This window comes from Cajanus cajan, chromosome 10 (genome assembly GCF_000230855.2).
Source record: "Cajanus cajan strain Asha chromosome 10, NIPB_CcT2T_4, whole genome shotgun sequence".
NCBI classification, from domain to species: Eukaryota; Viridiplantae; Streptophyta; class Magnoliopsida; order Fabales; family Fabaceae; genus Cajanus; species Cajanus cajan.
In genome coordinates, this window is record NC_138526.1 from 2,186,351 (window position 1) to 2,200,376 (window position 14,026).

Genomic DNA, 14,026 nt, shown 5'->3' on the forward strand with positions numbered 1-14,026 from the left:
TTCAAAATTGAAGATCAATGAAAGTTTTCATCAAAATGACATAGTATTGGATGTAATTTAGAAATAAATGATAGATACATATATATGATTTGCAGAACATAATTTAACTCTTTTCCCCCTTATTTAATTAATAACGTTATTTTCAAAGAGATGAGTGATTTTTAAAAATTAAAGAAAAGATGTGTTATTCTTAAATTTGAACGTCATGTGTTGGTATTTTTCAAGATAATAAGTAACAAAAAACACATTTACGCTAATTAGTTTATAATTTATAATAGCCTAAACATATAATTATATAAAGGTAATATAAGTCATACCTCACACACTTTGATTTATATTTCTTATTTATATTTTGAAAACACCCATATAATAATGAAAATATTATATAGTGCATTGTTGTGTGTATTGATGCGATTAGGATTGGTTGCATTTGAAAAATAATTGGCTTAAATTTTATTTAATAATTTCAGAGGTGGGAAACTATGTCAGAAATTTCAGACGGATTTTAATCCGTGGGAAACTTCGTCAAAAATTTTAGACGGATTTAAATCCGTGGGAAATTCCGTCAAAAATTTCAGACGGATATAAATCCGTCGGAAATTCCGTCGGAAATTTCCCACGGATTTAAATCCGTGGGAAATTCCGTCAGAAATTTCCCACGGATTTAAATCCGTCGGAAAGTCCGTCGGAAATTCCTTCATGTAAAAATCCGTCGGAAATTCCGTCGGAAATTTCCCACGGATCTAAATCCGTGGGAAATTTCCGACGGATTTTGGTCCGTGGGAAATAATCCGTGGGAAATTTGACTTTTTCTTGTAGTGTACACTTATCCACCAGTATCACTTTTTGGAAGGTTTTGAGCATAACAAGGATAATAGACCAAAATATTTTGGCCCTCAGTTTAACAAGAAAAATAATGAAGGAAAACATTATGACCGACCTCAATGGAAATCCCAATCTTCTCAATTTTTAGGAAATTCTAGTAAACCTATAAATAATTAGGTTAAGTGTCTTAAGTGTGGACAGGGACATTATGCTAAGGACTATCATCTCAAAGGACCTATCTATTTCAAATGTGGGAAAATTGGTCATGTATTCTCCGAGTGTGGATAACCAAAGACACATTTAAATGCTTCTGGACCTAAACCAAGGCCTATTACAACTAGGAGAGTTTATATCGTGACTGGAACTCAAACTACTCAAAACAATGATCTAATACAAGGTACTTGTTTCATTAAAGGTAAAACTTTGAATGTACTGTATGATTCAGGCACAACTCATTCTTTCGTCTCTAATGATTGTGTTCAACACCTTCAATTGTCGATTTCTTCTTTAGAAACTAATCTAATTATTTCAACTCCTACAAATAAATTTGTGATTGCCAATAAAGTTTGTTTAGATTGTCCTCTTTTCATTGGTGATAAAATTTTTTTTTATAAATTTGATTTGTCTACCTTTATCACAATTAGATGTGATTCTAGGTATGGACTGATTATCTTCTAATCATGTCCTTCTGTATTGTGTAGAAAAGTCTGTAATATTTTCTAATTCCAAGGACTTATCGATTTCATCTTCGAATCCAATAAAAAAAGTTTTCATAGTGTAAAGTTCAAGGATATTTATTATTATCTTCTATAGAAGCAAAAGAGGAAGTTGATTTGAAAAGTATCGTAGTTGTTCAAAATTTTCCTAAAGTTTTTCCCAATGATATTCCTGGTTTACCACCTGACAAAGAGATTGAATTTGTCAGTTGTAGTAAGTCATGATAGAATATAATTGCATGCAATTCAAATTACTAGTGATTTACATAGACAAATTTGTGAGGCTTAGATGATTGATGAATTCATTCAAAAGAAAAAGAAATTTTTGGGACAAAAAGTTGGAGAAAAGTTTAGCATAAATCGGGGGGATTTTTTAGATTTAATGATAGAGTATGTGTGCCTAATGATTTAGAAATTAAGAAAATAATCTTAGATGAGACACATAAAAGCAAGTTGAGAATACACCCTCGTGCAACAAAAATGTATCAGGATCTTAAGAAAATGTTTTGGTGGCCTAAAATGAAAAAGGAAATAGCATAATGTGTAGCTACATGTTTGATTTGTCAGAAGGTGAAAATAGAACATTGAAAGTCAACAAGAATGTTACAATCTTTAGACATACCTGAATGGAAATGAGAGAGTATAGCAATGGATTTTGTAGTTGGTTTACCACGAATAATGCATAAATTTGATTCCATATGGGTTATCATAGATAGACTAACAAAATCTACTCATTTCTTGCCCATTAACATTAGGTATTCATTGGAGAAATTGACTAAATTATACATATATAGATTTTGGGGAAGTTTACATCAAGCTTTAGGAACTAAGCTCTATCTTAGCTCGACATATCACCCTCAAACAGATGGACAATCAGAAACAACCATACAATCCTTAGAAGATTTGTTGAAAGCTTGTGTGCTAAAGGATCGATTATGGTAATTGGGATCAGTATTTGCCTCTGATTGAATTTACTTATAACAACAGTTTCCATTCTAGCATAGGTATGACACCCTATGAAGGCTTTATGGAAGAAAGAGTAGAACACCTTTGTATTGGTTTGAAACTGGGGAAAATTTAATCTTGAGTCTTGAAATGGTGCGACCAACCACGGAGAAAATCAAAATGATTTAGGAAAAATTGAGAATGACTCAAAGTAGACAGAAAAATTATGTTGACAAAAAAAAACTACCTCTTGAATTTCAAGAAGGTGATAATATATTTTTGAAAGTTACACCAACAACTAGAATTGGTAGGATAATGAAATCAAAGAAACTCACTCATTGATTTATTGGTCCATACCAAATTCTCAGGAAAAAAAAAGATTCTGTTGCTTACCAAATTTCTTTACCTCCTTTTCTTTCCAATCTTTACAATGTCTTTCATGTGTTTCAATTAAAAAAATATATTTCTAATCATTCTCATGTAATAATGTCTAATACAGTACAATTAAAGGATAACCTTACATTCGAAATACTACCTATACATATTGCAAACAGGAGAATCAAGAAGATAAGAGACAAACAAATTTCATTGATAAATGTCATTTAGAATGATGTCATTAGAGAAAATCAAAGAAAATTATCCTTATCTATTTTAGTAATAAAAAAATTTGAGGGCGAAATTTCTGTTAATAGGAAAGAATTGTAATATTTCAAATTTCTAAGACAATGTTTAATTATATTATTATAAATTTAATTGTTCTTAATTTTTTTTATGAATCTATATAATATCTAATTGTTAATAATCTAAATTCATAATTGTAATATTTTTAGATTATAATATTTTAAATTTTTAGAATAATTTAATTACATTGATGGAAGTATTTTAAATTTCTAAAATATATTATATAAGTGAAACTACTTATAGTGTGTTTGTTTTCCCATTTGATGCAGGTAAACGTACGTTTATTTTAATCCATCAAGACACATACTTCTCCGTTTTATTATTTTGGAATACTTGCTGCTAATTATATAAAACGCACTTGCTAGATAGACACTACATGATATCATACACATACATGTGTTGATAAAACATTTTTTTATTATGAAAAATTAATTCTTGGTTACAAATACTTAAGTTTAATTTAATTTTTTTGTTTCATGAATAAATTTTTGAGTTAATATAACTATAATTAATTATATGAAAATTTCATTTTTTATTTTAAATATAAATAAAAATATAAATTTTATCATATATATATAATGCATTTTTTTTTTGTATTTACGTAATCCAGATAATGTAATATCTATATATATATTTATTAAAACAAGAAATATTAATATAATAATATGATTATATATATATATATATATATATAGGTGAATTGTCTAAAAGACCACTTTCACAAGTGGTCCATGGGTGCACCATGAGTTTGGACCCTTAGATATATCTAAACTAATAGATCATCATACACCTTATCACACTGGATCCAAATTTTCAATTTTTTTACTGATTTTTTTTTTAAAATTACCCAAAAAAGAAACACGCGTTACGAGGCATAGACGCAACTGCTAATCACTTTCGGAACGGGCCGTTCTAAAACTAGAACGAGCCGTTTCAGATGAAACAATAACACATGAATAAAGGATCAGAACGGGCTGTTCCATATGAAAAAAAAAATGCATGAAGAATGGATCAGAACGGCCCGTTCCGAAATTAGAACGGTCCGTTCCAGATCCAAAAATAACACATGACTACTTAAACCAGAACGGCCCGTTCTGAATTCGAAACGGGCCGTTCTAAGATATATTTGTCCTACGCCTTTTTTTTAGCAAAATAATATCTTTTTTTTCATTCTACTAAATTACATTTAAAATTTAAGTATAGTTATAATGCTTTTCTATTAGAATTAGGGGTTTACATTAATTATATACGTAAATTTCTAATTCTAATTAGAAAATAACACCAAACAAAATTTTCATTATAAATATAATTTTCTCTCATTTAAATCATTGCAAAAGTTTGTTAGTTTTAGTTATATATCTCGACATTTTTGTCTTAAAAAAATGATGTTACCAAATATTTTTAAATTTGATTTACATTAGTTTAATTGCTTTTAAGGTATATACACTTTCGTGGTTTTGTTGTCAATACCACAAATATTAGGCGTTGATTAAATGTCACCTAGTGTGAGGAGAGATACTCATTTTCTGTTTGGATTTGCATTGGGTGCTAATGTATGTGGCGTTAAACATAAGTTAGACAAATGCCCTCTGCCTAATTAGCGTCGGGCGTGAGTTTTGTCATACCAGACATGAGAGAATAAGAGACTCTTTGGCTCAATGACATTAAGTAAAGAGAACCCTAGGCCCACCAAACCCATTGGGCTCGCTGAGCTCAGAAGCAAACAAAAGTCGAAAGGCCCATGAAGCCCAAAACTAGGCCCAATAAGCTTAAAACCCAAAAAGTCTTATACTAAGGCCCATAATACAAGACCAAACAATATAAACTCCTATACTACCAAATATATGAGAAAGGTGGTCATCTATGTAAAGCCCAAGTAAAGAGAACCTTAGGCCCACCAAACCAATTGGGCTCACTAAGCTCAGAAGCAATCAAAAGCCCAAAGGCCCATGAAGCCCAAAACTAGGCCCAATAAACTTAAAACCCAAAAAGTCTTATACTAAGGCCCATAATACAAGACCAAACAATATAAGCTCCTATACTACCAAATATATGAGAAAGGCGGTCATCTATGTAAAGCCCAAGTAAAAAGAACCTTAGGCCCACCAAACCCATTGGGCTCACTAAGCTCAGAAGTAAACAAAAGCCAAAGGCCCATGAAGTCCAAAACTAGGCCCAATAAGCTTAAAACCCAAAAAGTCTTATACTAAGGCCCATAATACAAGACCAAACAATATAAACTCCTATACTACCAAATATATGAGAAAGGTGGTCATCTATGTAAAGCCCAAGTAAAGAGAACCTTAGGCCCACCAAACCCATTGGGCTCACTAAGCTCAGAAGCAATCAAAAGCCCAAAAGCCATGAAGCCCAAAATTAGGCCCAATAAGCTTAAAACCCAAAAAGTCTTATACTAAGGCCCATAATACAAGACCAAACAATATAAACTCCTATACTACCAAATATATGAGAAAGGTGGTCATCTATGTAAAGCTCAAGTAAAGAGAACCTTAGGCCCATCAAACCCATTGGGTTCACTAAGCTCAGAAGTAAACAAAAGCCCAAAGGCCCATGAAGCCCAAAACTAGGCCCAATAAGCTTAAAACCCAAAAAGTCATATACTAAGGCCCATAATACAAGACCAAACAATATAAACTCCTATACTACCAAATATATGAGAAAGGTGGTCATCTATGTAAAGCCCAAGTAAAGAGAACCTTAGGTCCACCAAACCCATTGGGCTCACTAAGCTCAGAAGCAATCAAAAGCCCAAAGGCCCATGAAGCCCAAAACTAGGCCCAATAAGCTTAAAACCCAAAAAGTCTTATGGGCCTTAGTATAGGAGCTTAAAACCCATTGGGCTCTTTACTTGAGTTTTACATAGATGACCACCTTTCCCATATATTTGGTAGTATAGGAGTTTATATTGTTTCTTATTTTGAACCAATTTAACATCTAACTTAGGCTACCTCAACAACTTAACTCTTAGGGTCCCTAAACTTTTAGAGCTCTAAAACGACATCAATAACAACATAACAACATTAAATCATACATCACATATTTAATTAAATTTAAAACACACATTGTTACAATATATTCATTTTAAGGTAGATAAATAACATTATTTGAAAATTTTATTAATATTTCTAGAGGTGTGATAGTTGACACAATACTACAAACAATTATAGAACTAATTTAGATGACGACATAACCTTATAATGAATATATAAGTAATTAAAGATGATCACACAATAGTAGGAACTAAAATCACCATTTAAAATATTTTTAGGGATAAAAAACTATAAGAAATTCTTTTTTTTATTATTAGCTTTTTTATGTTTTGTATTTATAAAAGAGTAAAAATATGCTTTTGTCTCTATAGAAATTTTTAAGTTTGAACTTAGTCCTTAAAAATAATTGTGCTATTTTTCTCATTCTAATTTTAAGATGTACGACTTTTGGTCCTCAAAATTATTTATAAGCACCTTATTATAATAAATGATATTAAGTTCAAGTAATACTGAATTTGATCTCTAATTCAACATTAAAATCATAATTTTGAGCCTATTATTAAAACTCAGGAGCAAGAGCAAAAACATGTTAATGCTTGGAGGACTAGTATAGCTATGAATATGTGGATATGCTATTTAGAATGACATGATATTATGGGGAATTATTATTATTTATCTAGATATTGTTGTTTTTTTTTAGTTTTCTCTTTGACTTTTTTTTAAAATTTGAATGTATATATGAAAAAAAAATCTTGAACTCTTATCGTATTTGCAAAGTTCACAAAGTCCTGCAAAATCCATTAAAATCCTAACTTAAAAGTATTGCAGAATCCATTAAAATCCTGATTGAAAGTCTTGCGGAATCTTAAAGAATCTTAAAATTCATGAAAATTCACAGGATTGTTTTAGTTGAAAAAAGTCATTTAAAATCTTAATCCAATACACCCCTTTAGTAAAAGTTACACTGATATTATTATACGAGAAGCGCTATAATTTTCTTCATAATTTTTATGTTAAATTAGCCATGACTAATGGTTAACTTTTTTCAATATGTTGTTGCAGCCTTACCGCCTCCAGACAATATTCCAGTATCCATTCTGCATAGTGTATTTGTTAGAGGAGACCTCATGGCCTTCGAAATAGGGGAAGAGGACCTTGAAGCTTCACAACTATATCCTGATTATAATTACACATCAATTCATCAACTTCTCGATATATTTCTTGTTGACCCTCCAGCGCCTGCTTCTGCTGCTTTTGGATGATATGTGTGTCTATATATATAGAATGAGGAATGATTAAATTATTCTATAAATAATTTTTGGAAAAATTGTTTCACTCAACAATTTAAAATATATATTAAATTTTAATAATCTAACTATTAAATTAAAAAACATTAATGTATAAATCATCAAACAATATTTTCATATTATTATTTGGTGCATTAATGGTTGGTTTCGTTTGCAATGCAATTACTCGCATCTTGTTTCCTTAGGCATCATTTAATTTGGGTATGGACATGGAACGGTGAATGGAACAGTATAAAATGGAGTGGAAAAGGTTAATACGGAATTAATGATATAAAATTATCATTTTATGATGAAACATTATAAAACTTTCATTCCATTATTTTAAATTTTATTATTTTAACCTCAAGCGCGTGGTTCAGCGGTAAGAGTTGATCCACGCTTAAGCAAGGTCGTGGATATTTCAGGGACGAACCAAATTTTTATTTATTTATTATTCTTAGATTTTACTAATCTCGTTAAAATAGATAAAAGGTTAATAATAAAGGGGATTGCTAATATACTTCCACTTATTTTGTAGTTTGTGACACCCTCTACCCCATTATTAATATACAACAAATGTAACAATAAAATATTTCTTTTCTTCTTTTTGGGTAAATAAAATCTTTCATAGTTGACAAATATTTCAAATATCACAAGGTAGAAGATTCACATTCGTAACTCATAAATCATAACTACAGTGTAAAAGAATTATAAAAGAAAAGAAGTTAAGATTTTCAATACAATTTAGTGAAAAACAAGAAATCATATATATACAAATAATAATAAAGGAAATATAAATTAACTCCAGTAAAGGTGGCAGTGCCTCCTGGTTAGGAATCAATTTATATTTTCCAAATCATGTAATAAAATATAAATAAAGATATTCATTCTGGTCTTTTATCAAGAACGTTCAAATTACAATTCTTAACATACATTTTCCTTGAATTATAAACTTTATCTACGTTATCTCTTCGTTAGAAATTACAAAGAAGAGAAACTAAAGTTATTAAAACAATAACATATTAAACTAAAATAACTATGCCCCGATGTCACATCCTATCAGAGCATGCCCAATTGAAGCCTTTAAGCCTCATCACCAACATCCTCATGATGCTGATCATCTGCAACACAATTTAAAACATATACAAAAACAACAAGGGAGTGAGAAACATCTCACTCAGTTTCAGGTGCAGAAATAACTGCTAGATAGCACACACACACACACAACATATATAAGTCACATGTAAACAATACATAAATAGTCAATATCACATATATATACTCATTTATCATGCTTATGATGTCATGGACTCAACTCATAAATGCATGCATGTGGCGCCATACGGAAGATTCACAATTCATCGTTGGTGACCCTAAGGTACACCTGGTTACATCACTGGTGACCCTAAGGTACACCTTGTTAGCATGTTACATCGTGGGTGACCCTAAGGTACACCTTGTTAGTCGTGGGTGACCATAAGGTACACCTTGTTAGCATGTTACATCGTGGGTGACCATAAAGTACACCTTATTAGTCGTGGGTATGCGGCCTCAGCGGCACACCTGGAGTAATATATGCATATGATGCATGTCATACATTCATAATCTCATGGACTCAACATTTAACTTATTACATAATTTCATTTAGTACATCATATCATTATTTGTCATAGTATCATAATCATAGTTTGTCTCAATAGTCCATTCTTAGGTCTCATGTCATTTGTCCATATTTCACATGGTCATGTCATCAATACTCCTCATAAGGTCCGCATAGGTATTCATAGAGAGCATTCTTGTTCATATTAAAACTCATTTATTATTAACATTAATTTCATACTCATTTATTACTTTCAACAAAGAACAAAGTAAAGTAAATAGAAAATCAAACAGAACAACGGCATCTTCAACAAAGAACAAAATAGAGTAAATAGAAAATCAGACAGAACAACGGCACTTTCAACAAAAACAAAGTAGAATAAATAGAAAATCGGACAGAACAACGACACCTTTAACAAAAAGCAAAGTAGAGTAAATAGAAATTAAACAGAACAACGGCAAGGGATTGGGGGCCAATCCGACAAACAACTATCCAACAATTATCCCCACACCCCTGAGCGAGGTTCTCACTCCCCCCCTTACCTGGATAGGCGGAGTTGGAACTTGGGCAGGACCTCCTCCTCTGGATCCCCTCTTTCTTTTCCTTTTCTCTCTCTTTCTCTCTCTCTCTCTTCTCTTTCTCTCTCTAGGATTTCACTTCTTCTCTGTATAAAAATTTTCACCCCCCTGCCCTATTTATAGGCAAACTGGTGTACCCGGAACGGCCCGTATTGAATTCGGAACGGCCCGTTCCAAAATCGGAACGGCCCGTTCCCAAAAAGCAGAACGGCCCGTTCTAAAACCAGAACGGCCCGTTCTTAATCTCAGCAGAACGGCTCGTTCTCCTTCCGGAACGGCCCGTTCTCCATACCAGAACGGCCCGTTCCAAGCCCGTTCTGGGACTACAAAAACCTCACATTTTCAACATTTGGAACGGCCCGTTCCACTTTTGGAACGGCCCGTTCCGAAACCCAAAATATCCCTATAACTTTATTAAAATTACGAAAATGCCATTAACAAAAATAATAATAATAAAGATTTGGGTGTTACATAGTTGAAGTATGTTAGCAACCTACATCAAAATTTTAGGACAAGAAAACTACTCATTTCTTTTGATTTGATTAATTTGTATAAGGGATATATATAGTAATTAATTTAATTTTAAAAGAAAATAAATCATTTTGTCACTCTCTCTTATTAACTTCATTCTCTAAGTCATTTCTCTCTCCTATTAAACACATTTTTGTTTGTTAAGAGATAGCTAGGATTTGATAGCATGTGAAAGTGTGAATGCAGGGAGAGGAGTGACTGAACAAAGCATAAACAAGGGAGAGGAGTGTGTGCTTGTTGTTATTGCGATGTCTATCTATTTAATCACGTGTTTCTGTTTGTCTCTCATTTTAATGCATGATTGATTTCTTGCACTTTATGGAGTAATTAATGTATTTATGAAAATTTAGACAAGGTTAACTAGGTCCTGTAAAAAGAGCTATCTCTGTGTAGAATTAGGTGAGAAAGCTGCTAAATCTTTTTTTTCTGCTTATATCTTTACCTGTATATCTAATCTTTGCCCATATACGCAATTGTGCATTCTAGATCTCTAGAATTCCTTGTACTAATCATAGGGAAAGGGGAGCATTCTGATTTGTGTGGTTTAGCATTGCTCATACCAACAATTGGAATAAATTATACCTTGCTTGAATAGGCAAAAAACCCGAAAGCAATTAGATATATAATACTGCACATATAATTAAAGATTATCTGGCTAATATTGGTTTAATTTATATTTTTAAAGAAGCTTGGTCTAATTACAAACATCTAGTGTTGACACACTTGCACTGCTCTTTATTGGAAAAAACAGAGAAGGGTGCAATTTTTGTGTCTGCTATTGCATATGTTGAACCATTTTTATCCACACAAAGACATTACATATGTGAGTGACACTGTTTAGTGAAAACTGGAACTGAAGAGAGTCAAGTATAGATTAATGCATCAAAAGTGGAGATTGCTGTTCATTTTGGATGTTGTTCAAAAGTGGTCAGATCATAAAATCTTACCAGCACTTTCTCTGAACTAATTTAAAAGTAAGAAAGTTACCCATATTTGATCCCTTCTCCATTAAAATTAAAGTAGAGTAATGTCTCATCCATTAATAAATAAATTTTAATCATTGGATTACAGCTAGTTATATATAATATATATATATATATATATATATATATATATATATATATCCCATTTATATATCATACTACTGTTGGTGAGGATCCTGGGGTGTTATTTTCGTGGGTGCTCTTTTGTTGGGATTGTAGAGGGCATGGAATTAAAAGTTTGAATAAGTTTGTATACATGATTCAATTCCCTCTTTCACTGAAACCACATGAACTGAAATCAGTGGGGTATTCACTGCTCCATTCACTGTCACCATCTAAATTAAAGTTGTTGTTCGAGGAGGATCGTATATCCCATTCAAGTGTTGCTGAAATAGAATAAATCAATGCATAAATAAGTTAATGGTTTTTATTTGCTGGAATATTCATTTTATAATCCAATGCTGATGATGCCATTACATTCGGGCTTGATTCTGTTATATATATATATATATATATATATATGGTTGTTAGTGTGTGTTAAACTTATTCAAACTTTTGTGTAAGTAAATTACTCGGTTCACAGCTTCTCCAAAGGCTGAAAGTTTAGACAACTGGAGTGCGTTCTGTTACTTTTAGTCCTGATGGGAGGACCCTGCTCTGTGGTTTACATGAGAGTTTGAAGGTAAGCCCTATTTTTGGTTGATTTATTTTGAGGTAATCATTTATCAAGGTAACAATATTTTGCTTGGTTCTGTTTAGGTTTTCTCTTGGGAACCTATTAGATGCCATGATATGGTGGATGTGGGTTGGTCTAGAGTCAGATCTTAACGTTCATGAAGGAAAACTTCTTGGCTGCTCATACAATCAAAGCTGTGTCGGAGTCTGGGTTGTGGACATCTCGGTAAATGCATTTGTCTTCAAGAGAATTTTTTGCTACTTACAGAGTGGTTGTATTTAATACTAATGTGCCTTTTTTACATTTCTGATATCTTGTCCAGCGTATAGAACCATATGCACCTAATAATGTGAACCATCTAAATGGCCATTCAGAAACTAAATCTTCAAGTGGAAATATGACTGTACTGAATGAGATCACTGCTAAGGCTAGGCTATCTGTTTCTCAAAATCCAGATCAATTAATAAAGGAAACAAGGTCTCTTGGAAGGTTGTCAGTTTCTCAAGATTCAGACCCCTTAAAGGAGGGAAAATGTGTGGCATCCATATATCCTTCCTCTTTTTTCAATTTTTTATTTTATTGTTTTGCATTTGTTTTGATTGAATTGTTTGTCTAATCTTTATTGTATCTGGACCCATTTGGGTCCTATTCTCCATTAATATCCTTACTTTCTCACTATGTGACTTATGATTGCATGAAGCCACAGGAAGTGCACCAAGTACTCCTCAAAGGATCAATTTGAACTCTGGTCCAAAAACAGCACCTGTTGGTTCAACAACAGTTCTTAATACAACATCTCAGAAAAGGAGTTATTTGAAATCTCATACAACATCCAGTGTTCCACTCATCAATAAATCAGATATTATACTGGTAATTGTTCCCAGAACTAGCACAAGGTCAGAGCCTGTAGTTGATTCTAGAAAAGAAGTTGGTGTTGCTGGAAGAACAATGCCATTCCTCTTGCAGTCAAAGCCACCAGATATACGTAAATTTCCAAACAACAAAAATGATGTGGATAAGGCCCCCCTCCCTCCTGTAACCGAATCTGTAGCTTCTAAGGGTAGTGAATTAAGCAGTTTAGCTGATAAAAACAATTTCCCTGCTTGTGTAAGCTCAAAACAAGGTATTCCTACATCTTTGAAAGGCTTAAATCATGCTAGGTGTTATGAAACTGGCAAATATTCAATAAATTGATAGAGCCAAGTGCTATTAATCAGCACAATTTTTACGCATCCTATATCCAGAACACAACTATGTTTTTTTTTCCAATGATTGATATTTATGCAATATGCTTTATAGTCAAAATCTATTTAATTGTAACTTGTACTGTTAGTGTTATAGCAATTGTCCAACTCTTAACTTTTTGGTAAAATGGTTAATGAGTTAAGGGCTTTGAGTATGATTATCAAAACAAATTCTTGTATTGAATGAACTATGCAGTATGCTTGAAATTAAGGCCTAAAGGAACTTGATATCTATGGTGGTAAGTATGAACTTGATTCTGTTATGGAAGAAGTGAAAAGGTTAATTGAAGTGTACAAATTACCCATATCAGCACTTGCTGCCACGAGTGACTATTTTTTTCTTTGGTGGCCAAAACGTGAATTTATTTGCAGGGCATCATAAAATTAAAATGTGAAAGTTATAAGAATTGTGAACTTGCAGGGCATCATAATATTAAAAAAAATATAAAAAAATTACCTGCGATTTTTCCTAGGAAATTTACTTGCGAATTTGAAATTTTGCAGAAAATTTACCTACAAAATTTTAATTTTGCAGAAAATTTACTTGGGAAATTTTAATTTTGCAAGAAATTTACTTGCAAATTTTAAATTTTGTGGAAAATTTCTTGCAAAAATTTTGTGAATTTTAAAATTTGTAGAATATTTTTTGCAAATTTTTTAAGAATTCTTTTTCCACAATAAAGTTTGCTGCCATTTTTTTTTGCAAGAAAGTTTTCTATAGATTTTTTTTATAGCAAAAATCATAAGAATTTTTTTTACGAATTTTGAAATTGGCAAGAAATAATTATCTACGAAGGTATTAGCTGCGAAAATAAATTTGTAGAAAAATTCGCAAAAAACTTATTTCCTACAAATTTTAATGAAAAATTCCTAGGAAAATCTTTAGGTAATAGAAAAAATTCTAGTAGTAATTTTTCCCAATTCTTCAAACTTAGACATGTATTCTCCTA

At 31.8% G+C, this 14,026-nt stretch overlaps 1 protein-coding gene and 1 long non-coding RNA gene across 2 annotated transcripts; one reads left to right on the forward strand and one right to left on the reverse strand.

The window, feature by feature from the left end:
* Positions 1–8,333: 8,333 nt before the first annotated feature.
* On the reverse strand, positions 8,334–9,746 carry LOC145952670 (uncharacterized). The gene is made up of 2 exons (XR_014430177.1): positions 9,607–9,746; positions 8,334–8,585 (listed from the first exon to the last, which is right to left on the reverse strand). It is a non-coding gene; the product is annotated as an uncharacterized LOC145952670 (long non-coding RNA).
* Positions 9,747–11,915: 2,169 nt separating this feature from the next.
* LOC145952692 (katanin p80 WD40 repeat-containing subunit B1 homolog KTN80.3-like) lies at positions 11,916–13,041 on the forward strand. Its single transcript, XM_083065595.1, has 3 exons — positions 11,916–12,057; positions 12,155–12,365; positions 12,533–13,041. Exons 1-3 carry the CDS (start codon positions 11,944–11,946, stop codon positions 13,024–13,026), a joined length of 819 nt encoding a protein of 272 aa, XP_082921721.1. The 5' UTR covers positions 11,916–11,943; the 3' UTR covers positions 13,027–13,041.
* Positions 13,042–14,026: the final 985 nt, after the last annotated feature.

Bases quoted from the DNA above. Each gene is read 5' to 3' on its own strand.
- LOC145952692 (XM_083065595.1), top strand. From the start codon at position 11,944: ATGATATGGTGGATGTGGGTTGGTCTAGAGTCAGATCTTAACGTTCAT. The intron at 12,058-12,154 runs GTAAATGCATTT...TATCTTGTCCAG, and splicing joins TCTGGGTTGTGGACATCTCG to CGTATAGAACCATATGCACC. The intron at 12,366-12,532 runs GTGTGGCATCCA...GATTGCATGAAG, and splicing joins CCCCTTAAAGGAGGGAAAAT to CCACAGGAAGTGCACCAAGT.